The 24,924-nt window shown below is 48.8% G+C and overlaps 2 protein-coding genes and 1 long non-coding RNA gene across 4 annotated transcripts; 1 reads left to right on the forward strand and 2 right to left on the reverse strand.

The window, feature by feature from the left end:
- Positions 1–2,373: 2,373 nt before the first annotated feature.
- Positions 2,374–8,933, reverse strand: LOC117640838. Of its 2 annotated transcripts, none has more exons than XR_004587463.1 (4): positions 8,806–8,933; positions 8,176–8,211; positions 2,826–2,958; positions 2,374–2,513 (listed from the first exon to the last, which is right to left on the reverse strand). It is a non-coding gene; the product is annotated as an uncharacterized LOC117640838 (long non-coding RNA). The 2 variants fall into 2 exon arrangements; XR_004587462.1 differs by having other exon boundaries at positions 8,663–8,913.
- A 124-nt stretch (positions 8,934–9,057) lies between these two features.
- LOC117640836 (DNA mismatch repair protein Msh6-like) lies at positions 9,058–17,176 on the forward strand. Its single transcript, XM_034377765.1, has 23 exons — positions 9,058–9,422; positions 11,314–11,473; positions 11,552–11,742; positions 11,821–11,901; positions 11,985–12,094; positions 12,174–12,308; positions 12,396–12,873; positions 12,946–13,088; positions 13,180–13,314; positions 13,410–13,617; positions 13,707–13,894; positions 13,978–14,090; positions 14,173–14,328; positions 14,400–14,557; positions 14,651–14,760; positions 14,855–15,010; positions 15,148–15,282; positions 15,356–15,447; positions 15,552–15,684; positions 15,777–15,965; positions 16,049–16,226; positions 16,316–16,467; positions 16,550–17,176. Exons 1-23 carry the CDS (start codon positions 9,218–9,220, stop codon positions 16,820–16,822), a joined length of 3,879 nt encoding a protein of 1,292 aa, XP_034233656.1. The 5' UTR covers positions 9,058–9,217; the 3' UTR covers positions 16,823–17,176.
- LOC117640837 (glycogenin-1-like) lies at positions 17,168–24,049 on the reverse strand. The gene is made up of 9 exons (XM_034377766.1): positions 23,814–24,049; positions 22,317–22,452; positions 22,057–22,231; positions 21,643–21,805; positions 21,431–21,557; positions 21,173–21,353; positions 19,989–20,501; positions 18,528–19,236; positions 17,168–17,903 (listed from the first exon to the last, which is right to left on the reverse strand). Exons 1-9 carry the CDS (start codon positions 23,818–23,820, stop codon positions 17,848–17,850), a joined length of 2,067 nt encoding a protein of 688 aa, XP_034233657.1. The 5' UTR covers positions 23,821–24,049; the 3' UTR covers positions 17,168–17,847.
- Positions 24,050–24,924: the final 875 nt, after the last annotated feature.

The raw sequence follows: 24,924 nt of genomic DNA on the forward strand, positions 1-24,924 counted from the left end.
CGGCGCCCCCCATTCCCATGTAGCTCAAGTGCTATGATTTATGCATTACAGAAAAGTATTCTTACAAGTGCCCCCTCCCTCCCCCTCCCCCACTCCCCCGCGGGAGCCCCGCCGGCCCCGCCTTCCCCTCGACGCGCCCGCGACTCGAGAGAGCTCAGCGGGCCTGGAAACTGATTCGCAGAAAAGTTTAAAGAGATATTATTCACTTTAAGATAAGCAGCGGCGTCGGCCGGCGCTGCCTGGCGTTGCCGCGCCTCGCCGCCTCGCCCCGCCACTAGTGTGCTTGTCTGCTCGTCGGCGACCTGGTCCCCGGTCCCACCCCACCGCGGCCCCAATTTTTATTTGTTTTGCTGCTAGCGAGGCTTGCAAGTGGAGCGCAAGCAGCGCGCCGGCCGGACATTTGCGTCAATTCCCGCGAAAAGGGGCGGCGGTGCGGGTAGCCGGGTACCCGCGCTCGAGGCTCGCCGCCCAACCCCAACAAGGCCGTCGCCAACAAGAGACGAGGCTGACGCAGCGCGACACGCGGACCAACTTCCAGAATAAATTTCCCTCGGCAATCTGTCTGCACACTGTACACGGGCAAGTCGCTGTCGCAGTCCGCGGCGCGCGGCACGTCGCCGTGACGTCGTCGCCGCCGTCGTCGTCCGTCGTCGCCGTGCCGCGAGGGAAACGCGAAAAGAAGAGAAGCCCGAAAGTGTTGGCCGGAGTGCTTCGAATTGCAATTCGGCGGCCTTATCCTTCCTGGCCTCCCGGACGCGTGAAATCTTTCCAGGTCACGGCGCGCCGCGCTCTCAAGGTGCCACGCCGTGCCGTGGCGTGCCGTGCCGTGCCGCTCCGGGATCCATAATGACACGCCGCCATATCCCTGTCGGCCTGTCGGCACTCGCTGCCTTCTACGGACAAAATCGAGGAAAGAGGAAAGGCGATGGCCGTTAGTTTGGCCGTTTGGCCGAGCCGGAGAGAGAGATCGAACATCGAACGCTCGCCGCGCCCCCTGCCGCCAGCCTAACGGCCGGCAGTTTAGGGTTCGGGGTTCGAACACAGACGCACTGCCATTTTCAGAGCGAGAGCGAGGCGAGGGGGAGGGGTTTCGCTACGCCCATGGCTACGCCCCAGCCCCCGGGCGGCCCCCGCCACGCCACGCACGCCCCCGGGCCGGCCGGCCGCGGCCCCGGGCTGGCTCCTCCCCCGAGCCGCGCGATGACACACTCTGATATAGTCCGAAACTGACCTACCGCTCTGGCCGGCGGCTCGGGCTGGCGAGCCTCGCGCCGCCATGCCGCGGGTACAGTCCGCGACACCAGTCCGCCACCACGGCGCCGCCGGCAGCAAACGCCAGGACAGCAGCCACCCGGAGGCGGGCCGGGGCTGCAGCATTTCGTCGCTCTGTCTCTCTCACGCAGATACGCCGCCCGTCGTGAGTGCGAGAGAGACGCCGCGACGACGGCGACGTTCGGGTCGAGTTGCGCCGTCGGCGAGGTGCCCACGCGCCCAACGGCGGCATTTGGCGTGCCCGAACGCCGCGGCGATTTGTAGATACTGCAACGCAGCAACGCAGCATGAAATGGGTGTGATTACACGCACGGGCCGCGCGGCCCGCGTGCCAAACGCGAGGGGCAGGAGCAAAAGAAGGCCGGCCGGCCGGCAGGCAGGAGTTGATGGCCGCTCGAGCACGCCTCAAGGAAGTGCATTGATACGGCACGGCACCGGCCGGCTCTACGGCCGGCACGCCGCGGCAGGCTCAGCCTTCGATAACGCCAGATTAGCGCCGATCCGACGGCCGAGGCAGCCGAGGCGACACCAAATCAGGAACGCTTATCTCTCGGTGCAAGGTGTGCAAGGCGGGAAGGCCTGTCGAGGCGACGCCGATGGCGGAAGGGAAATGGAATAAAACACGTGACAAGGACGGTGGGCATGCCGGTGGCGGCGGTCATCCCCGTCGACCACAACAAGGCGGCAAAGGTGTGCTCAGGTGTGCAAAATGGCGTTCAAATACAGCTGAGGCACCAGCGCCATTCCAAACACCAAGCTGACACCATTTTGTGCCATTATCAAAACAATGAAGGAAAGCCGAAGACTCACCTCTCTGCAGCAGGCTGTCCGGCAGGCCGCCGAGGGGCGTGGGGGCGGCGGCGAAGGCGGCGGGGCCGTGGGCGGGGCCCAGCAGCCCGGACTCCTCGCCGCGGATGATGCGCAGGATGCTCTTGCTGACGGCGTCCGTGGCGCCCTCGTCGCCCATGCGCAGCGCGGCCCACTTGAGGTCGGCCCACTTCTTGCGCACGTCGCGGTGCATGCGGCGCACGGGCGCCACCTGCGACACGCACTCGGCCACGTGGCCCCAGGCCTGCTCGATGCTCTGCTGGCCGCGCCGGCAGTGGCTGTCCAGGCCGATGCCCAGCAGCGGGCCGCGCAGGCGCTCCACCTCCTGCAGCAGCACGCGCACCTCGCGCTTCGAGAAGTTGACCTTCCGGCGCCGCGACGGGCTGGGCGCCGTCTCCATCATGTCCATCAAGCTGTGGGCAGGCCAGTCGGGGGTCAGAGTGTGCGCGCGGGAAGCGGTGCCGCCGCGGCCAGAGGGGCCACAGTGGGCCAGAAGGCCGGCGGAGCGGCCAAAATTCTGGACGCGTTTTAGCTCCACAGTCGATAAACACAACTCGAACGGAGCGTGTGACCCCACCAATGGATTCCTCGTTCGGAGAGCAATCCATTGGTGGGGTCACACGCTCGGTTCGAGTCATGTTTAGCGACTCTGGAGCTCAAAACGCGTCCAGAATTTCGGCCGCCGCCGCCGGTCTTCTGCGCAGAGGGCCGTCGTCGCCACCTACCTGTACCTGTAGCCGGCCGCGTTCATGGCGGTGCGGCCCCCTCGCATGCTCATCTTCCGCCCCGGCCAGGGGGCGACGATCCTTCTAGGGGCCCTGCAGCGGGTCCTGCTGGAGGCCGTGCGTGTAGGTTTCCCTGGAACAAGACACACGCGTGAGCGAAACGAGTCCGAAGCCCCGTCGTCGTCGTCATCGCCGCGGCGTCCTCGGACACCGCGATATCGCCCCGTCGCGCCGCGTCGCGCCGCGTGCCAGCGAGACAGGCTGCCACCGGCCGCCGTCGGCTGCAGAAAACAGAAATCGGCCGCGAACGGAACGCATCAAGCAACGTTGTGCGTTGTGCTGGAGATGAAACTTGCGCAATTAGTTCATTCCTGCGAAGAAGAGACTTCTACGGAAAAGCTGATGCCGGTGGCGTGCCGCGGCGTGCCGGCGCGGCGGTATGCCCGTCTCGTTTTTTACCTTCTCTAAGTAATAAAGTTTAGGAAAGCGAACCGGAGCGCGGGGAACATATTCGCGCCATTTTTCAGTCAGTTAACACCGGGCAATAAAGGGCCATTCAAGTGGAAGAGCGGCTTTTATGCCCCGGCCGGGCAGGCCGGCCGAGCAGGTCACGTGAAGTTGATGCAACCCAATGGGAGTCCGACTTGGAGACCACGCAAACAGACCGAGGGAATGTCGCTGAAAATAATAAGCACGTCTCATCGGCAACGTCGCGGCCAGGCCTCGGATCTCAAGCAAGCGAGCACGCCGTTCGTAAACCGGCAGATTAATTGTCCAATTGCCTCAATTAAGAGCCGACGATCACATAGCACTCTCGTCGCGCGGCCGCGGCGGCAGTGCGCCTCCCCCTCCGCCTCCCCGTCTGGCTCCTCGCCGCCCGCCTCAGTCTGTCGCCGTGACCGTATGAGGAGAGAGCGGCCGCGTCAGCAGAGCAGCCCAGAGCAGCCCAGAGGCGGGCAGGACATGTGCACACAGCCCGTGTTTTACAGTGGCCACGTAATTCAGACGGAGAAACTCCATTAAACTTCTCCCCATTCGCGACAACGAGACTACGGGATGCGCGCACGGCGCGCGCCAATTAATTGCAAACTCGGGCGGACCATAGGGCGGACCAGGGCGGGGACGGCGGGGCTGACTAGCGGCGGAGTCGTAGCGGACATAACCAGGGCGTCCCAACTAAACATGTCTCATCAATGAGTTAAACTGAATTAACAATTGACTGAAATTGAAAAACAGGCATTTTGTGGCGGCAGACAGGGACGAGCATAGCGGCCAAAAAGTGTCGAGTGTGGTGTTCAGCCCGGCGGGGCGGGCCCGCCTGCGCGACACCCGAGCGTTGCGGGCTTGCCTACCCCGTGCCCGTCAGGCGCTCCCGACGCCCGGCTCCGTTCGCGCCGCTCCGGACGACGCTTCTTGAGTCCCGCACGCTATCGCCCCGCAGGTGCGAGATAGACAGAGCATCTTCTTCCGTTGGCGCGCGCCTCGCGTCGTATGTGTGGTGCAGGGCGGCACTGCCCTGCCCTGCCACTCGGTGCGGTACTGGTGGTGCTATTGCGGCTAGTGCTCCCCGCGGCACTCCTAGCCCGGCCCGTCCAGAACAAAGGCGTATGGAAATGGTGGCGGTGCCTGGCGGCGCCGGCCGAGGGCTTCGCGCCACGAGGCCCTCCACTCCACCACCGTGGCCGCGTTGGCCGTCGGCCTGCCGTCGGCTACTCGCTACTTCTCCGAATGTGCCGTCGCGGCGTGGCGCCCGCGCAGCACCGCGCCGTAATTACACCGCTGAAACAATTATTTCCAGCAAGATATGCAAATGGCGTGTACAGTGTACTCCCACATCAACACACGTGTCAGTCAGCGGCAGCCGATTTGGGGCCGAGCGGGGAGGGGGCGGGGAGAGCCTGGAGGGCAGAGCGCGGCCGGGCGGGGCGGGCAGCGCTCCTAGAGAGCTGGGCGACGCAGCCAGGCGAGCAGAGCGGAGCGCGGAGCAGAGGCACTAGAAGCGGGTAATTTTAGAGAGGTCGCTAAACAAACGAGGCGAGGCTTCCCCCGCCGCCCCGCCCTCCGCCCCAAGCCAACGACGCCGCGCTCAACAGGCGTGCACCGACAGCGTGGTGGCGCCCAGGTCGCGGGGCCTCGTCGTCGCAACCACACTGCGTGATGGCGGCTTGGCGGCGGCGATCGCCCGAACCGTGCTTAGGTCGCGCCATCTCTCACGCACCCGGCGGGGCCGCGGGTGCGAAAGAGACAGCGCGTGCACCGCGCGCCGTGCGGGTGGCACAGTAGCACCTGTCCGTGCGTCGGCCGCGGTGCCGCCACAGTCTGACGCGGCCACGCCACGCCACGCCGTCGCCTTGTTTACATCATTATGCGGTAAATGAGCCGTGCCTGGCGTGGCGTGCCCGCCGTGCCGTGCCGTGCCGCGTGTTGTACTACTTAGGCACACAGCAGAGCCGTTCCGCCGCCCAGCCATTATTCCTCCGGTAGGAGTCGCCAGCCCCGCACCTACGTTTTCGGACAACCAAGGAAAACGGGAGCTCGCCACTCTCGAAAAAAAAAATGAAAATCAACCGAGACAGGATGACAGAATCTGGGCGCCAAAATCGGGCCGGGACACTGGCGCAGATTTTAGTCGCGCAAAACACGCAGCCGGATCCGAGGCTAGAATAGGACGCCAGTCAGCCGGAAACGCCAAAGCCAAAGCCGCGGACGGGCAGACAGGGCCCAATCCTTTTTCGGCACTGCACCGCGTTTCCAGGTTACCTCTTTCCATTTTTTCTTCCTTTTCTTTCTTTTCTTTTCGCTCCGCGGTGCGATCGGCAGAAGGGAAAACGCGCGCATCGGTTCGGCGGCCAAGTCAGCCGTCGTCCCGACAAGCCGGCCAAGCCGCGCCGGGGAGAAATTCGGCCACGCAGCCGCGGCCGGCAATGCCTCGGCAATGCCGCATGTCACATGAAAACAACTCCCTCTTTCTCCTTTTCTGAGCCTCCGCGTGCTCCGCGCCACGCCGCGCCGCCACGCCGCGCCGCCGTGACCCGCTTCCGAGCGCACGGGGCGAGGCGGGCACGCGTCCGCGTCGCACGCATCGGGATTGGACCGCGCGCCGCGCGTTTGAATTTCAACCGTTGTCCGTGCCTCTCATGTCCAGGCCGTCCAGGCCCGGCAACTGCCGCATTGTGTCCACGACTGTTAGACTCGTTTTACCCCCTCCCCCCCAACCTCATGCATTTTACTAGGCTTGCTGGTTAGTCAAAATCTTTATCTCGATGCAGCCGCGACGTGTCTATCTGCTCGGCCCGAGTAACTGGATCACGTGCTGGCAGCAAAATGCAAACGATTGCATTCTGGAGACGCAACAATGTCTGGAAACATGGTTTGCGTCTCCATGACCGAAACACGACTGCGACAGTGCCACTGTGCATCCCGACCTGCTAATGCGCATTTCCCTTTGAGCCTCGTGACTTCACGGACCATTGGCCCTGCATAAAAACGCTCATAAAGGGAGGCACGCGAGGGCACGACATTCCCCTTCACCATCTACAAGTCTAAACGCGAAGCGCAAACCAGAATGGAGTGCAGCAGACTCAAATCGGCGCAAAACGAGTGTGAGCGTACGCGTGTCCGCGGAGTCCGCGGCAGGACACGAGGCGGAGTCAACCCGGGGAAGTTCAACAACCCTGCGCATCCGGGGCGGGGCGGGGCGGGGCGGACGGCCAGGTCGCAGTATTTCGGAAGGCGTCCGGTCTGGAGTACCCTTCGCTGCCAGGCCCTGCCCGCGGGACTGCGGGACACCGCGCGAGGAGGAAGGAGAGACGCATCCCATTTCGTGCTTGCTGCGCACATATTTGTCACACAAGGCGGTGGGTCCGGTCAGGCAGAGCGCGGCAAAGCCCGGTCCGCGAGAACGGCCAGTCGGCAGAAGTTTGGTTTGGTTTGGCTAAGCGGGTGTGCCGTTTCCTCCCAGCCAAGCGATCTCCGTGTTGGCCAGCCCGCCAGCCACTCCCACAACCTTGACGCGCTCGCCACCACGTTCCACCCCGTCTCCACGACCACACTCCCTCCTCGGGTGACGGTCGGCCGTCTAGCAAAGTCAGCGGAATCCCAGGACACGGATCTTCTTCGAAGGGGACCGGATGGTGATAACATGACGCAACTCAGCGTCCCGAGGAATGCACACTGGAGACGACTTGACGAGGCTGTTTGAACATGCATCTCCCTCCGTGTCCGCGCTAGTAGCAGTGCTACCTCCCCTCCCCTTTCTCCCCTCCCACGGTCCCAACCACCGCTCCGCCTACTTATTTTCGTTTCGCACCGTTGCCCCCATCCGCTAAAATTTATTGGCCAGGTGCATGTTGACAATGGAACCAACCCAATGCTCGCCGTGCCCGACGACAAAATACCGAAACTCGTGCAAGAGGCATAGAATACGAAGTGGGTAGGTACAGCCTGCCCGGCGCGCTGGCTGCCGATGACTTGTTGTCCACCCGCACCGCGCCGCTCCGCCCTGGTACATACTGTACGCCCTGGCGGCGAAGGAGCAAGTCTGTGTGCATGCAAGGAGCAAGGAGTTGGTGAGGCCGTGAAAGCAGCAAGGCAGCGCTGCATGCGGGTGGGCTGGATCGGGTGGGGTTAGTAGTCGGAAGTTAGGAACAGTCAAAGCAGCCGCAGATGGGGCAATGCAGTCTTTCAAGGTGCGTTCAGCTACACCCCCCTGTGGCGGGCGCGAATCGACCGAAAACTCATTTACTTCGTTCGCATTCCCAGCTCGTTCGAGCCTTCCCTCCCCTTTTCCTTTGGGAAGTCCTATCTCCACAGAGGGATCGATTGTTGTCTTGCAAAGAAAAATCAATGTACTTGACCATCACCACAGTATCTTGACTGTTCCAAAAATATCTTTACAGTCTAATGCTCCATGGTTTGTGTGAGGCTAGCAGTCTAGATCAGCTAGATTTCTACTACTTATAAGGAAGGAGAGGAAAGAAAAGACATGAAGGAGTATATTCAATTCATATAATTGCATTTATAAAAGAAATACAGTTTATATGCATGCATGAAAAATAAGTAATCCCATAAATTGCATTTAAGACAAACTCAAGCAAATGTGAATCTGGTTTGGTAGCATAAAGAAGAGGAAATGCACCTGAAAATGTTTGGAAGCTTTTGTTGTGTAAACAACTTGCATAATTTTTAAGCAAAGTTCCCATACCGAAAAATTTACTGACATACTAACCATAATTAAAACCCATCCAGATTCACATTAACAGCTTGGTTTGTCCATCCCAAAGCCATTACAGCACTACATAAGCCCATGTTCGGAAGGTATGGCAGAAATGGGTAAAGGTTTACAACGCACCTTACTACGACCGATTGCAACAGTATCCAACCATGTCTGTAACAAAAAAAAACAAAAAAACATACAGGAATTAAACCGTAACTCAATGAGCATCCAAGCAAGCTTTAGAAACGATCTAATGGCAACAACATAAATGGGACACTCGTCACCAATGATTTTTGTTATAAAGAGCGTAATCCACTACATGTTGGTTGGAAGTGCCTTCAAGGGCCTTCATAACCACTGTTCTCTAAATACTGTTAGGCTGGACACAGTGCCATGTATTAAAAATGGTCATAAACAGGTAAAATAGGTCCGCGAGAACCACTAGAATCAAACAAGGTTGATCACCTAACCTCCGGCCAAGCGATCATAAGACCGCCAGAAACCCAACAACTTCGAGTTCAAGAATGCAACTTGAGAATAAATACGAAACGACACAGCTCATGCAAAAGCTTGAAAAATTCTGCAGATATGCTGAGTATGCATTTTATTTATCACATGTTACCATCTCTCGGCATCATGTTGGCCCATCGTTGGATGTAAACAACGGGAGGGCGACGACGACATTGACAGTTCAAACTAAACAATTCTGCAGCCGGTGACGAATGACAACAACAAGAATCAGGACACGTCTGTCAAAAAACTTACAACGCTTCAAATGACCAACAAACAATAATGTTTACGTCAACGTTGACCAAATTTCTCTCTGTCTAAAGTGGTCTGCTATCTCTTTCCTCGCGGCCTTGTCACAAACACGGCATCTTCGTCACTCCTACCACCTGTTGCGCCGCCTGCATTTCCTTGCGATTTCAATCTCGACAAGTCATGATCAGACGACGAAAAACGCTATGCGCGGACTTTCCTCTCATTTTGACCATCGGTTTTGCCTTCGCCCGCTCCCAACCGTCCCTGCCATCCCCACGGCGTGGGGTGGGGCTTTTCGCTCCGCTGTCGTGTCGGTACTTCTAGTGCATTTGGCGCCAGAAGAGTAGTGCCGTCAACAACAAAAGCAGCCCACAACAGCGATAGCAAGCGACAGTTGGAGACTGACAGCTTCACCATGTCCGCCCAGAAAAACACCTTGTTCAAGTACTTTCCCAAATCCCCGGCAGCATCGGCGTCTCCCGGAGCAAAGGGTGCCAGCCCGGCCGCGGGCACTCCGAAAACATCGAGACTAGCGGACTCGCCCTCCAAGACGCCCAAGCGGGCCCTGGACAGCGCGGCGCGTGCAGGCGCTCAGGACAGCCCCAAGAGCACCAAGTCTGGTAAGATTTCTGTCGAGACAACTGGTTGACACTTTGTGCCGCAAGTCTGGCGTCGTTTTGCAAGCTCAGGTCGGTTCGCAATCGCGCTTGTGAGTTACTTTCAAGGCGCCATAACCTCTATACACTGGCCTGCCAAATCCTTCAGTCTTTGTTCCACTATGACAGTTTTTTGACAGTTTCATTTTGTACCTGCTTCAAGACCATTGTCCAGGCTCTTCTCTTCCTGGGTATGCCTTTTCGATCTGTACTTAAGTGACTGGACGGTAACCATACACCTATTCTGTTCAATGCTGTAAAGTTTCTAAAGGCTTCAAAATGCCTGTGAAACTTATGCTATCGTTGGTCATCACACTTTCATTGCTTATTACTAGAGCTAGTTTCAAGGAAGATGTTTGAGTTAAATGCCGAGCCTGTCCAGCTTGTTGAAGACCAGGTTGAGGCTGGGGACATGTATGTCGGGTAGGTACTGGTCAAGCAGATAAAGGTCTATCATAACTAATTTAATGTTCAATGAAACTACACGATTACCTATTCTTAGCGGTTGTGGCTCAGCTCTTTCCTTGGCCTTAGGCTTGAATCATGCCTTTTAGGTTTCTCAATCCTCCTTGCATCTTATCTCTAATGATGTTGATATTGTGTCTTCATTTCCAGTTCGCAAGGAGCATTTGGTAGCAGCCAGTCCACGGACTAGAGTTCAACGCAGACTTCTTGATGCTGCTTCATCATCACCCACTGTTTACGAACCTCACTTCCTGCGCAATGTGTTAACCCCACAAAAAGTGTTAACACCACAGAAAGTATGTGTTTCATACAGGAAATTTCCCAAATTTCTTTCACTACAACTTAAGAAAACGCTAATTACTGGTTTCTATTTTCCTCTAGAAGAAAGACAAAATCATGTCTCCTGTATTTAAAGCACTCAAGGAGCACGAAGAATCTGTCACAGATAAGAATCCCTCTACTGAAGAAGAATGCTCTTCGGCCCACCAAAGTGCTCCTGGCAGCGAAGAATTGGTGATTTCTCCCTCTAATTGTAGTGTTCGTAGACCAGTCCGCAATTTGAACAAAGAGTTTGTGACGTCTCCTTTGAAACCAGCTGAGGAAAATCTGCCTCTTAAGAACATCAACAATTCTGATGCTGCTGGTGCAGAAACTGGCAGTGTAGATGTTAATACTGCTTTTGGACTGTATGTTGCTGAAGAAATGCGTCGCCTGAATTCTGAAAAAGCTGTTCGTGCTTTAAAGAGAAAGATAATGAAGGCCATTCTTGATGTTCAAACTGATCAAGAAAATAAGAAATGCTAGGGCTATCAAAGTTTTATTACGAACAGTATTGTTTTTAGTATTTAATTAATCTTTTAAATTAGTTACTTTGGACAAGAGTTTGTCCTGAATGTGTGCAATTTTTATATACCAATTTTCCTGTGTTTTTGTATATTGATCTTACAAATTTTAAATGCTTCCTAATGACTATTCTGTAAGGTGTAATCGTAACTTGATGTATTATGAGAAGTTTGAGGTAAAATTGTGTATTATTGTGTTTTTATTTTAAATTTGTATGTGTGATATTTCTGTGGACTGTATTAACAACACTTGATGCTTTGTCATTTAAATTGAACCTAAGCCATTAGAGTTATAATTGAAGATCTTAATTTGTGCTGCTTTATTTTAACGGAATAAGTTAAACATGAAATCAAGACACATTCCAAAGTGTGACCACTCATTTTACTTATTTATGAAAATAAATTATTATCTGTTTGGAACCTTTCTCATTCATTCCTATTTCCCTGCAACTATCCTCATTTTTATTATAGAATCTCAAAATGCGCTCCTCTATTTTGTTTCCTGTTTGGCAAAGTGGCTTATGCTGTCTTTCTGTCTTCTGTTCCAGAATTTTCAGTCAGCGATCTTGTGTGGGCCAAGCTTGATTCATACCCTTGGTGGCCAAGTCTTGTCTGCAATGATCCTGACTCCGATAAATATCAACGAGGTGGAAGTATTCACGTGCAATTTTTTGATAATCCTCCTACAAGATCCTGGGTGAAATTGAAGTGAGATTGGAACTGGCAGTATTTCTGTTTAAAATAATTTAGATTAGGACAGATAATTTTACTGTACCTTTGCTTCAGAATGGTGGAGAAATACGGTGGCGGCTCTGGGAAACCATCGCCCGTTACACATGTTAAAGAGTGGCAGAAGGCTTGTGAAGAAGCTGACAAGGCTCTTAAGATGAGTATCAGTGAAAGGCAGTCACTGATTGTAAATTTCTCAGAACTTGATGAAGATAAAGAAAATGCTACTGAGGAAGACACTTCAATGAGTAAGTTGAAACACCCCTGGGTGTTTTCAATTGTTGAAAGTAGAAGAAAAATTTCTCACAGATTCATTATTTTGCCAGGTACAACTGATGGAAATGACTCAAAGAAAGGACTAGCCTTTCAGCTGGACAGTGAAGATTCTGGAGATGAGTTCAAGCCAAGTAAGTCTTGCCATTGTTATTCAGTAAAATGCTCATATTTGATTCCAAATATTTTGTTACATTATGATTATTATTATTAACAGAGGATGAAGAAATGGAAAGTGCGTCTGGGTCAGAAGAATCAGAGGATGATAATGCATCTGAAGAGGAGACATCTGACCCTGAGGAACCAGATACTCCATCCCCAGTCAAAGTATGGTTCTTCAATAAACATGTCTCGATTTTTAACCAATTCCAACAACCTAATGTAATGAAAGTTTTTTTTTACTCAGTCTAAAAAACGCAAAAGACCTTCGACATCATCTCATAATGGCAATGCAGCCAAAAAGCCAGTTGGTGCTATGGGTCCTCCACAAACGCCTTCAGTGAAAAAAAAATCACTGGCTGCTTTTAGTGCATCAAAGAATGTGGGTTTGGTTTTATTGCTTACTTTTGCAGCAGTTTCAATTATGTTTAAAACTATGCTGTAATGCTTTATTTATTATTATTTGCAGAGTCCTGCCAGATCTGTCATGGAATCTAGTGAGGCAAATAGTAATTCTTCAGCTGGAGAAGGAGCAAGTAACTCATGGGCTCATCTTAAGTATGAGTTTTTAAAGCCTGAGAAGATTCGTGATGCCAACAAGCACCGTCCTGATCATCCTGATTATAACCCACGAACCCTATCTGTCCCTGAAGACTTCAAGAAAAATCTGACACCAGCCATGCGTCAATGGTGGGAAATGAAGTCGAAGCATTATGACTGTGTTTTGTTCTTTAAAGTTGGCAAATTTTATGAACTGTACCACATGGATGCTGTTATTGGGTGCACTGAGCTGGAATTATCTTACATGAAAGGAGACTTTGCTCACTCTGGCTTTCCTGAAAAGGCTTATGGACGGTTTTCTGCATCCCTTATTGACAAAGGGTACAAAGTAGCACGAGTTGAACAGACAGAAACACCTGAGATGATGAATGAGCGTGTCAAACACTGTAAGTTTAATCACTGTTATTTATTCACTTTCAGCCTTCACTTCACATTTAATAATTTTTTTCTCATTCTAGTGTCTAGACCAACAAAGTTCGACAAAGTTGTGAAGCGGGAGATATGTGCAGTAACTTCCCGTGGAACACGGGTTTTCAGTGCTCAGGATGGCGAACCAGTTGATACTGGCAGTGCTAATTATCTTCTTGCAATTTGTGAAGAGGTACTTAGATAACCTTCTTTCATTTCCAATTTAACTCTTTGTGTGTGCTCATGTATGATAAGTGATCATGATCTGTTCTGTAATAATTTAGGACATAGATTCTCAAGTTTCCTATGGAGTCTGTTTCATTGACACTTCTATCGGAACGTTCCATTTGGGTCAATTCACTGATGACCGACACTGTTCTCGCTTGTTAATGTTGCTTGCCCATCATCCTCCTGTACATGTCAGTATGGAATCTTCTTTTCTTATTGAATCTTTTGGTGTACTGTTGGTGTATCTCTAACTGATAGCGGAACTCCTGGAATTCTTTTTCAATAGGTGTTGTATGAACGTAATAATCTTTCTGAACGAACTCAGCAATTGCTAAACAGTCAATTGACTGCCGTTTTAAAGGAAACACTTGCTCCTGAACTTGAATTTTGGTCTGCTTCCAAAACTTTAACTAAATTAGCTGAGGGAAATTACTTTAATGAAGAGGGGCAGTCTCATGAGTGGCCGGAGGCTCTTAAGATGTTTATTAGTGATGGTAGGTTTGCTCTTGTTCTTGCCATGAAATACCTTCTTTTAAATTTTGCAACCCGGTCTAACATTTTTCTTCTTTAATTTTTTAAAAAGTTGATTCTTTGGGGTTATCACCTGCTGAAGAATATCAACTTGCTGTCAGGTCCCTAGGGGCTATCACTTGGTACCTTTCCTGTTGTCATCTTGATCAGCAACTTCTGAGCATGCAACGCTTTGAGAACTACCTTCCTGTTGATTCATCTAAAGGTGCTAAACTCCCTGGACTCAGTGGCCGCCATATGGTAATTGTTGTTGCTTGTCTTACTACAGTATGTGATATGTGCTTAATTGAATGTCTAGTCCTGAGATTTGTTCTGTATTGCAGATTTTGGATGGAGTGACATTGAAAAACCTTGATGTATTAAAAAATAAAGCTGGTGGCCTAGAGGGGACATTACTGAATTCTCTGGATCAATGTTGCACACCTTTTGGAAGACGGTTTGTATAATCTTAGAGCCCTATATTGCCCAAATTTAATTTACCATCTCATTCCTTTCTCATTTGTCCTATTTTTGTGCAGCTTGCTTCATCAGTGGATCTGTGCTCCTCTCACTTATACCAGTGGCATTCTTTCAAGACAAGTTGCTATATCAGAACTTCTCAAGAACAGTCACATAATGGAGGATGCCAGAGGATTGTTGGCACAGTTACCAGACCTTGAAAGATTGCTGAGCAAGTATGTCAGTAGCTAGCTCATTGAGAGCGGTTGCTTATTATTAGTTTTATTAATCACTATGTTCTTTGTAGAATCCACGCACAAGGAAATGCTGTCAGAAGCAAAACCCATCCTGATAGTCGAGCTATCTTTTATGAAGACGAGATTTACTCAAAGAAAAAGATCATGGATTTTATCGGTACTTTAGAGGGATTCAAGAAAGCCCATAAGATTGCTGACTTGTTTGAAGGTACTACTAATAGTCTCACATTATACTTGCTTGTTCAAATTTTTTTTTCTAAATAAATTTTGCTTTTATTAAGGACATGCTATTTAATTTCAGATGGAAAGGATAATTTAAAATCAGACATGCTGCTACAAGTCACCTGCACTCAAGCAGTTGTTCCAAATGGCACATTCCCTGATCTAGAAGAACCTCTTCGCTTTTTTGAGGTAAGAATTGCCATCACAATCACTTTAAAAATCACAGCAATTATTATTAGTATTAGTATTTTTGCTACTATTGAATTATTTTATTTTTTGACAGAATGCTTTTGATCATGATGAAGCTCAGAAGGAAGGTCGCATCATTCCAAGTACTGGGGTGGACCCAGACTATGATAGTGCAGTTTCTGATTATGATAATGTTAAAAAGGAATTGGATGCTTATCTTAAGGCCCAGTGCTCTTACTTTGGGTGCAAGGTATGTACTCAACCAAAAAACCACAACAATTTTAATTTGACTGACAGTTTGTCCTTCCTACGTCCTGCCTTCACCTGTTTGACATGTTTCTCACCGTCTCGTTTCCCTTTGAGATTATATTTATCTCTTTTTTCCAGGTTGTTTATTTTGGTTCAGACAAGAATCGTTTTCAGCTGGAGGTACCAGAGCATGCTGCTAAAAAAGCTGGCAACAAATATGAGCTTAAATCTCAGAAGAAAGGGTTCAAGCGATTTTGGACACCTGAGACAAAGGTTGCTGGCTGTCTATCTACTGAATTTCTCATTTTAGTGCAGACGTCAATAAGCAAATTAAATTTACTTACAGGATTTACTTGCTCGAATGATGCAAGCAGAAGAAGCCAAGACATCTGTTCTAAAGGATTTAAACAGAAGAATATTTGCCCAATTCAGTTCTAGGTGAGAGAACAAGTTGGGAATATATATAGCATAGATTTTGTTATGACAGCAGTTTTTAATTTCTTTCATATTTTCCCCCCTTTTAATAATTGTGAATTATGTAGGTTCGAGATTTGGAACACTGCTGTTAAAAACTTGGCAGTTTTAGATGTGCTGCTTTCCCTTGCTGAGTATGCACGGAAAGAAGAAGGAGAGATTTGTGTGCCTGTAATAGCAGAGCCCTCAAAGACTGAGAAGGTAAGAAAAATGGATTTTTGATGTTCCACAATGTTTTCTTTTGTTTTCCTTTCTAATTGATTTCATGATGACTGTTTTTACTGTGTTTCCAGCCATTTGTTTGTTTGAAAGATGGGAGACATCCTTGTTTGTCTGGAGAAACTCTCGACAGTTATGTTCCTAATGATACTGTGATTGGAGCCGATGGAATTGCAAGTGTTGTTTTAGTAACAGGCCCCAACATGGGAGGAAAGTCTACACTGATGCGACAAGCAGGTCTTCTCCTTATTATGGCTCATATGGTAAGTATTCAGTCTTTTAGGGCAAGTTAGATTATTCAGTCTCATCAGCTCGTATCTTAACTTCTATTGCCTGTGCTTTCTAGGGCTGTCACATTCCTGCTCGGGAATGTGAGTTTTCACCTGTTGATCGCATATTTACTCGCCTGGGAGCCAATGATGACATTATGGCTGGTGAAAGTACATTCTTTGTGGAGCTCAGTGAAACATCTGCCATTCTTCATCATGCCACCAAACACTCGCTTGTTCTTGTTGATGAGTTGGGTATGTGTTTCTTTTACATTTAACTTCTTTTTTTCTTCTTAATTTTATCTATCTAATTTAAACAATTGTTTTGTGATATTTTAAATCAGGACGTGGTACATCTACATATGATGGAACTGCTATTGCTGCTGCTGTTGTGAAAGAATTGGCATCTCTCAGTGCAAGAACCCTCTTCTCAACTCACTACCACACTTTGGTTGATGAATTCAAAAATTCTGACCAGGTTACTCTTGGGCACATGGTGAGTTGTCTTGCTCTCAACTTGATTCTTCCTTTGATTTATGTGCTTTTCTCAATAGTGTGTTTTTGTTCCACTCCTACAGGCTTGTATGGTTGAGGATGACAATGAAGAAGGGGGTGGAGAGGAGACTGTGACATTCCTGTACAAATTCTCTGCTGGAGCTTGTCCCAAATCATACGGGTTCAATGCAGCTCGTTTGGCTGGTGTGCCTGCGCACATCACGCGCGTGGGCAGGACCAAAGCGGCTCAGCTCGAAAAGGAATGTGAGAGACGAAGAATTTTCAGGGCGCTGTGTGGCCTATCAGGCAAATCATTACCTCAATCAGAAATTAAGTCTTTACTCTCAGTTGTTTAGTTATGGTACACACACTTGTGATCAAATAGAACTCACACATCCATTCTTTTGAAACTGTTACTTTCAACATCACAATGATTCTATTGTTAATTACTGTTGTGCTGCTGAAAGTGAGAATTTTGTTGTAGTTAAGATATTAGGATCCAGTCAGTTCCCCTTGTGATAACAGTATTGTTCCCTTTATTTTGCTTTTTGACTTGATTAGGTAATAAATTACTTGTAAACATTAGTTGGTTTTACTTGGTGGGCAAACTTCATCACTGAAATTTTTCAACTCTGTAAGTTTCTGGTCATTAGGTTTGGACTTGTTGTAGACTTCCTTGCTCAATAAAGTAAATCACAATCTTATGTTTAGATATGTTTATTCAATCAATACAAAATTCCTTCCCCCACTTACACTACCCTTATTGTCATAAAACAGACTAGACTATAGACAAAGAATATACGTGTTAAGTGTGGAAGGCAGTGGTTTTGATTAAGAATATGGTTTAACAATTCATGGCAACAAATTCATAAAGCTAGAAAATAGACATAGCAAATGGCACAGTAAGTAGAAAATTTGTAACATAGGCTCTTGTTTCACAAGTAATCCCTCTCAACATCAGTCATTCTAATTCCAGAACATCATCTTAAAATTTGTAAGAAAAACAACATTTTTAATATAAAATTTTAACATACAAATAATACATTTACTTCAAACTTGGCCACACAAAACATCAACAATAAATTTCAATAAAACTTAGACATTTACAAAAATATGACTTTAAACCATGAGTAGCATAAAAACTATTGTCTCAATAATTTAATAAAGCTTAGATGCCACATAAAAACAACCGAAGACTAAGAGTCTCAGCAGGAAGGAACTTTGAGATTCTCAATATGGCACACATTTGGCACTTAGATTTTACTAATGACTTTTCTGCTTTAAAAAACTGAGAGAAAAAGATAAGGTAATCACTTTTTCAGTTAACAAAATACTTGCTTTTCAGACTAGCATAGTGATCAGTCGTAGGAGCAGTGAAGAACTAAGCAAGGCTACAATACGAGCCAGATTCGCTTGTGCTATCTGCATCAGTGCAACCTGTAACCCAAAAATTTGATTGCATACAAAAAGAAAAGCTAACTCATGGGTCATTGATGCACACTTCAAGGCACAAGAACACAAAGTTTAACCATGAAAGTACTTATAACTGGCAGTGCCACAAATACTATTGTGATCTCCAAACCACCACAGCGAGAGTCTGACAAGTAGAAAGATACAACCATTCCAGATGGGGTACAATGATTAGAGAAAGCAAATAATAAATGCTTAAAAATGCTTAACTTAACAGGAAGCCCATGCATTATGAACCGGGTTTCTTACCACTGGGTGAAAGCTGGTGATCGGTATACCATGCAAAGACGGTGTTTCTATCTTTTTTACATCTAACAAAATTAGTAATGAAATACTGTGAGAAGATAGAATGTAATTAGTCATTAGGAAAAGTAAATCCTAAAAAAAATGCTAAACTTCCTTACTTCTAGATTCCTTCGTACAAAAATACAACATGAGGGGAGTCAGGAACCCAGTTTCAGATGACATACATTTTCACCCACAACTTCCATCACTAAAGTGAGATGTGCGCTTCTGCTTCTACAATACAAACTTTCACCACAAACCCTATCACCAACAGCCGATGATGATTCAAGCTCATTTACTTCTTACCGGAGCCTTTCCTCTTGGGAGGGATGGGTGCGTTCGGGTCTAGTGGTTCCGAGCCCTCGGCCTGGGCTGCGACAGGGGGTGTTCCAGGAGGGGTAGGATCCACCTTGAGGGCCTCGGGCGAGGGCTGCGGCTGAGGAGGGGCACCCACCGGCGGTGACGTGGGTGGGGTGGCGGTGGTGACGGTGGGCGTGGGTGGTGATGCGGGGACGGCGGCTAGTGCGGGCGCAGGTGCAGCTGGAGGAGCAGCAGGTGCCGGAGCAGGTGAAGCAGCGGGCGCTGGCGCTGCTACCGAGGCGGGGGCCGGTGCGGGGGCCGGGGCTGGTGCAGCTACCGGTGCGGGGGCGGGCTCGGGTGCTGGTGCAGGGGCGGGCGCAGGCGCAGGGGCGGGTGCAGGCGCAGGGGCGGGCGCAGGCGCAGGGGCGGACGCAGGGGCAGGGGCGGGTGCAGGGGCAGGGGCAGGCGCAGGGGCAGGGGCGGGCGCAGCTGCAGGTGCAGGGGTAGCTGCCGGCGCTTCCTCTGCGACAGGTTCCGGAGTCTCGCCCATGGACTGGAGGACTCTGCTCCAAATGTTGTCGAAGGAGTCACGACCCATGTAGTCGATGTGGCCCTGCTCCCAGGCCTGTCGCCGGAGCTGGTCCTCCAAAGCCGTCTGCTCGGCCGAGCGCGGCGCACCAAGGGTCAGGTGGGCCAGGGCTCCAGCCAGACCGGCCTGCAAACCGACATCAGGTACAAAATAAGTAAACATCAAAAATTAAAAAAAAAAAATATTTAAAAAATCCTTTAAAAAAATTAATGTAGTAACTAGGAATTAATAATGCAGGAGTTAAAATTTTAGCTCACAAGAACCTCATGAGTTAAAAGATAGATATGTAAACTAGGTATTTTCAGCATAGAAAATCGAAACAGGCATTTCCACCAGTAAAGAAATGTAGAAGAAGGTGAAAACAAGAAACTTTACTTATTTCAGGAGTAGCAAGCTCTAGCTTGGAGCTCTGCAAGCGAACTACAAAAAGACAAACTCTTTCAAACATAAATAAAAATTAGAGGAAACAAATATTGCATTTCTAAACTAAGTACACAGTACTTCCCAACACAACGCAACATAATTATCCATACAATGGCCAACACAAAAATGTTTTCCACAGAAGACTAAGACCATGACTAGGTGGAAACGCCAGTTTCGAGCTCCTCAGCAAGACAAGTAAAATTTGGGCTTCTCAGAAATATAAAGAAAATTAATAAATCGTAAAATCAAATCATGGAGCAAAATTAATTTTTGTAGTGGCGTTTCCAACCAAGTCACCTACAAACAAGAGCTGAAACGCCACCACCCACAATCACATGATGTACTTAACATATCAAAATGAAATGTAATTAAGGAAGTATGGATACTTCTGTGGGATGGTAAAATTGGAATAACTCAACCGTGAAAAGTGCCAAATTATGCCAAAACATACTCACAGAGTCATGGTTGTCCACTGGCTCAGGGGCCACTGGCTGGTGGGATTGGTGGTCCTCACACACATTGTTATAATTATTGGAAGGGAAATGTTGGGGTGGGGGGTCGGAGTGGAAGTTATACTGCTCTTGTTCTGGAGGTCTTTCTCCATGTTTGTGTCCTGGGTCGTGCCAATGTGCGCCAGCTTGGTCACTTTCATGGTGATGCACAGAGGCTTCATTGCTCTCATAATGGTAAGGCATATTCAAGGCATCTTGGCGACCACTCTCAGAGTAATATTGAGTGGTGTTTGGCTGGAAATCTTCACATCCTCGTTGTCTTTCATCCTTGTTCAACACTTCCAGCCAGTCTTGATGGCGCTTTTCATTTTGCAATTCTTGTTGCAATCTTTCGAAATAGCTTTCCCAAGGATCAACAAACATTGCAGTAGGATTACTACGGGAGGGCAGGGCAGGGCCTAGGTCATGGTGAGCAGGGTGTGAGTGCGGAGACTCGAAGAAGCTGGAGTCAACGTGCTGTGCAACGCAACAGAAGCATGCTCAAGTAAGCATCAGAACAAGCATTAGCTGAGCAAAAACAAGTAAAACACAAACCAAAAATCGCATTATAAAAAAAAAGAAATGGAAAAATGATATGATGTTTAAATTGCTTTGGCAATTATCTACAATTTACAATCAAACAAATGAAGGTTTTGCTCGACACTAGGCTTAAAAAAGGCAGATGTAAAACTAGAAGATTGCTTAGAGTGAAGAACTACAAGAGAAATTTGTAAAGTAAAATATCAGAGGATCTACAGAGAAAAGTGAGAAGTGAAAAGTAAACCATACAAGGCAGCAAGAGAAAAGAAGACAGCTGAAAATTTCTAAATAAATCATAAAAATGCAACTAACTACTGAATTTTTTATTGTTGTTGAATTGAACAACAAATCATGCAGCTACACTACTGAGATAGGGGGCATACTTGCACGCTTGTTTCCGTCTGGGAGCAGCATTAATGGAGGGTAAGATACAAACAGTTAGCTAATGACATATCTGTGGTCTGAACCCTCACCCCGAGTGTTGCAAGAATTCACAACAGACAATGTCACGCATTAAGTTATACCATCACATCTTACTCAAAATGTTATGTGCGAATAGTAAATTTAGCCAAGTGCACAATTGGACATGATATGTAAAACGTACTCACCATACTGGGAGAAAGTGAAGAGTGAACATTTTGACAGAATAGGTCCCACCAAAACTGCAAAAATGATTGGACATGGCTAAATTCTCTAGGAGCTTGTACTTCTTTTGATTCTGAATCAAGGTAGCAAATCCATGGTTTGGAGGCACCAATAAAATGAACAATTTTAACTTGGGTACCAAATCTGTAAGAAACAATGATTTTTTATTATAAAAGAAGGTCATGTCAGTGAATTTCATGAAAGTTTGAGATAAAACTTACTGTTTAAAGGCTGGAAGATATGAGTAACATGCAGTTGAACACATGTTGTAAATGAAAGGCAAGTGTTTGCTGATGTCCTTGTGAGCCCAGTCCTTGAAATACAAGTTTAATAAACCCTGGTCACCACCTGTACATAACACAATACAAAATGCAATTATTAATATTTCTTTGTCACTTGAATTTTAAGAAACTTAATGGGTGTTAACACCAACCATCAAAACTTCCAAACTGTAGAGCGAAGGTCATTAGTGACTTAAATGTTTCCAATGATGGCTTGAATACAAAAACACCGGAGTTGAAACAGTCTGGCCAGCCAACGTCTGGGGCTGCTGAGAGCTCCTCTCGCTCAGATAATTCATCACAGTTTTGAATAACCTGTGAACAAAAAAACACACAAGAAAAGGATTAACAGTTAATTATTTGGAATAGCACTGATGACGTGGTAATAAGCTTAGATTTAAGTTTTCAACAGACTAAATGTCAGTCTTGGCTGCAAGCCTGAAGCAAGTGCACAGTTGGCTCTCATCCAGTCTCACAACAAAGTAAGCACCTCTTTCTCAACAGGGAAAAATTTTAAAGGAGGGGCAAAAAGGGTAAATGCTTGCTCATTTCAATTTTGAACTTACCAATGTGTCTGCATCAAGGAAGCAGCACTTGTCATACTGAGTAAGGCGCCAGCAATGTAGTTTTGTGAAGGTAATGCCCAAATCAGGTCGTGCCAATAAGGCCAGATTGGCAGCATCTTTTGAGTCCAATACATTTACTTCTGTTACAGAATCAAAAACAGCTCCAAGCTTCTCCCTGTGATTTAAATAAAAAACAACAGAAAATGTAATACAAACACTTTGCACCTTTTCAACTCCAACAGAAGAACTTGAGATAATACCTCATAGAGGGTGTCACTCCAGGTGTAATCAACACTGCTATCTGATGAACTGTGCCCGTTCTACGAAGGGAATGAGCCAGCACAAGAGCTCCCAGAGAATACGAGTCATTGGTCGCCAAAGTCACCCACGCAAACCCTAAAAGGCACAAAACCAAATTTAACAGTTCAATATTGAAAGAAATAAAATAAAGCCCTGAGAATTTCTTTCAGACAATGCAGCTCCAAGTGCGTAAAAAATGTGCAGATCTAAACATAGCACCACGGCCCAGGGGGAGGGGAGACAGTCCCACCCTTCAAGTGCTGCTGTGCTATTTTTGGCTCCCCACACCAATAGTCCTCACATTCCCTGCCCCTCTCGCTGAGACCCATGTCCCCCATATATCCCAGAGGAAAGTGAAACCGATTATAAATTACTTGAGTCATGACAGTAAGAAGCAAGCTCAGTAACTAACAGCTTTCATTTGAAGGGATAATGTGTCTGAGCGGCTGTCTTTCAAAGTAGAAGCCTCAGAGGCGTTAGAATCGCAATGTTTAATCGGGTTTCCCTTTCTATCAGCTTGGCCTTATTTTATTACATTAGTCCTATCAGTCAAAGTGCATCGAAATAAAAGGCGTGGATAAGGAAGAGCCTCCCGCCTCCACCAAGCCTTATCACTGGCCTTGAAATTTTGTCAAGCTGACAACTGGCCAAAAATTTCCTTTATTCCCATAGCAAGCAATTATTATAACAGCACTTTTTTAAGGGAGGTGTAGACTAGGACAACAAAAACAAATAATTAAAATTTTTAAAAATACTGGAATTTTTTTGAGGGGGGGTGGGGGATAGGGGGTGGGGTTCCCTTCTCATTAAATTATGGATTTGAGATCTTATGTCATCAACTAATGCTGCTAATGTAAACAAAATCAACATTTGCCAATCGCTGCTGAAATTTGCAATAAAAATACAGAGAAAGCTTATACTGGGAAAATAAAAAAGATCTAATCGCATTCAAAAATATAGGGAGAGAGAGCTAGGAAGAAGATTACACTGTCAAAAATTCAAGGTTTGGACCACTGTAATGATTTTCACAAGTACAAAATCCAATTACGACAGTAAGTAATAAGGTGACAACACACAGGTATTAAAACAAACGGTCGAGAGAATATGATAGAAATAAGAAGCACTTCCATTCATTCCATCAATAATTTTAAATGAATGGACAGGATGGTCAACAAGCATGGAAATCCCAAAACATGCCCCATTGAATATACAGAAAGGACCAACCAAACTGCCCGCAGCTAGAATTATCTCAATGAACCTCCGCGTAATAAAGTCATGTCATGACACCAATACCGTCGCCAAAGCAGGTTAAGGTGAACCACGACGCTTGTTACAAGTTTTCATTGATGAAGGTCAAGGGGTCAAATGGTACAACCTGCCAGACCACTGCATTTCCCAGTCCCTCGAAAAAGCGGATGGCCGCAGGTTAGAGCACGCTGGCCGTACAGTGAGCTTACCTCCCATTGTGCCTCGACGTTGCGGTCCCCGGTTATGTTATCGTCTTGCACCGCGACAATCGCAGTGAACAAACGTGGACGACGAGGAACCGGTCCGTGGGTAGCGCGTAGCCTGGGTCCTCTCACGCCTCGCCTCGTCTCGCCTCGTCTCGTTCCTCCGCTTGCGCCGCGTCGCGCACTAACCTCCTTCCTTGCCTGCTGCCTGCTTCTGCTCGCCAGGCTTCAGGCTTCCCTGCTCTTCCCTCCCGCACCCGCCGCCCCGCCCGCAGGCTGGCAGCCCTGCTCCCGGCCCCGCCCCGCCCCGCCCCGCCCCGTGACGCGGTCCGTGACGCGGCGCCCCGTGTCGTCACAGTTCGGGTCGGACGGTGTGAAATAATACGGTTGATAAAAAGCCGCTGTCGCAGTCCCGGGCGAGAAGCGGAAACGAAGAGGGAAATAGTTTTCTTGTTTTGGTACTGGCACTACGAGTTGGTGGGAAATGCGCGGCCGGGCCGGGCAGGCCGGGGGAATGCGCGGCGCGGGAAGGGGGAGGGGGAAGTGCCAAGCGTGCCAAGTCGAGGCGCACAGCAGCACAGCGCGCAAGGCGGTCGGGCGTACGGCGGGAGGGTCAAGTTGTGTTTATATTCGTCCACGCCGAGCCAGAGAGCCAGACGGCGTCTGAGCAGGCAGGGGATGGCGCCGCGGGGCCGGGCGTCGTGGGGACAGGGGCATTGAGACGCATTTTCGCGAATCCCCTGGGCCAAAGTTGGGCGGATTCTTTCGTCGGGGAGTGGAGAACAGTTTTTCAAACATTTGCGCCACTCGTGAGCGGCGAGCTGCGGGGAAGCCGAGACAGCAGGCACGTGCCCCGCAGAGGGGGTGGCTAATTTAAGATGATGGACGTAAATATTGACGGCGTGGCAGCGAAGGGGGGCCGCGGTGCGGATTTCGTGTCGTTGGCAGGGCTGGCAGGGCTGGCGGGCCGAGCGACGCGAGGCGCCATTAGTAGCAGGTCGGGTTGGACTAGTTGGTCTAGGTCGGGGCACACGCGGGCGGCACGGCGGCGACGCGGCGACACGGGGCGGCTCCGATGCTCCTTTGTCCCTGTCACGCTGGGCCGACGTCTTCGCCC

Source organism: Thrips palmi, unplaced genomic scaffold (assembly GCF_012932325.1).
Source record: "Thrips palmi isolate BJ-2018 unplaced genomic scaffold, TpBJ-2018v1 HiC_scaffold_15, whole genome shotgun sequence".
NCBI lineage: Eukaryota > Metazoa > Arthropoda > Insecta > Thysanoptera > Thripidae > Thrips > Thrips palmi.

What these genes read in the sequence shown, in the direction of transcription:
- LOC117640836 (XM_034377765.1), top strand. Translation starts at nt 9,218, where the DNA reads ATGTCCGCCCAGAAAAACACCTTGTTCAAGTACTTTCCCAAATCCCCG. An exon ending in TAAGATGTTTATTAGTGATG is followed by an intron (nt 13,618 to 13,706) that starts GTAGGTTTGCTC and finishes TTTTTTAAAAAG; the next exon opens with TTGATTCTTTGGGGTTATCA. An exon ending in TTTGCCCAATTCAGTTCTAG is followed by an intron (nt 15,448 to 15,551) that starts GTGAGAGAACAA and finishes TGAATTATGTAG; the next exon opens with GTTCGAGATTTGGAACACTG.
- LOC117640837 (XM_034377766.1), bottom strand. An exon ending in GGAGTGACACCCTCTATGAG is followed by an intron (nt 22,232 to 22,316) that starts GTATTATCTCAA and finishes TTTAAATCACAG; the next exon opens with GGAGAAGCTTGGAGCTGTTT. An exon ending in CTTCACTTTCTCCCAGTATG is followed by an intron (nt 20,502 to 21,172) that starts GTGAGTACGTTT and finishes TGCGTTGCACAG; the next exon opens with CACGTTGACTCCAGCTTCTT.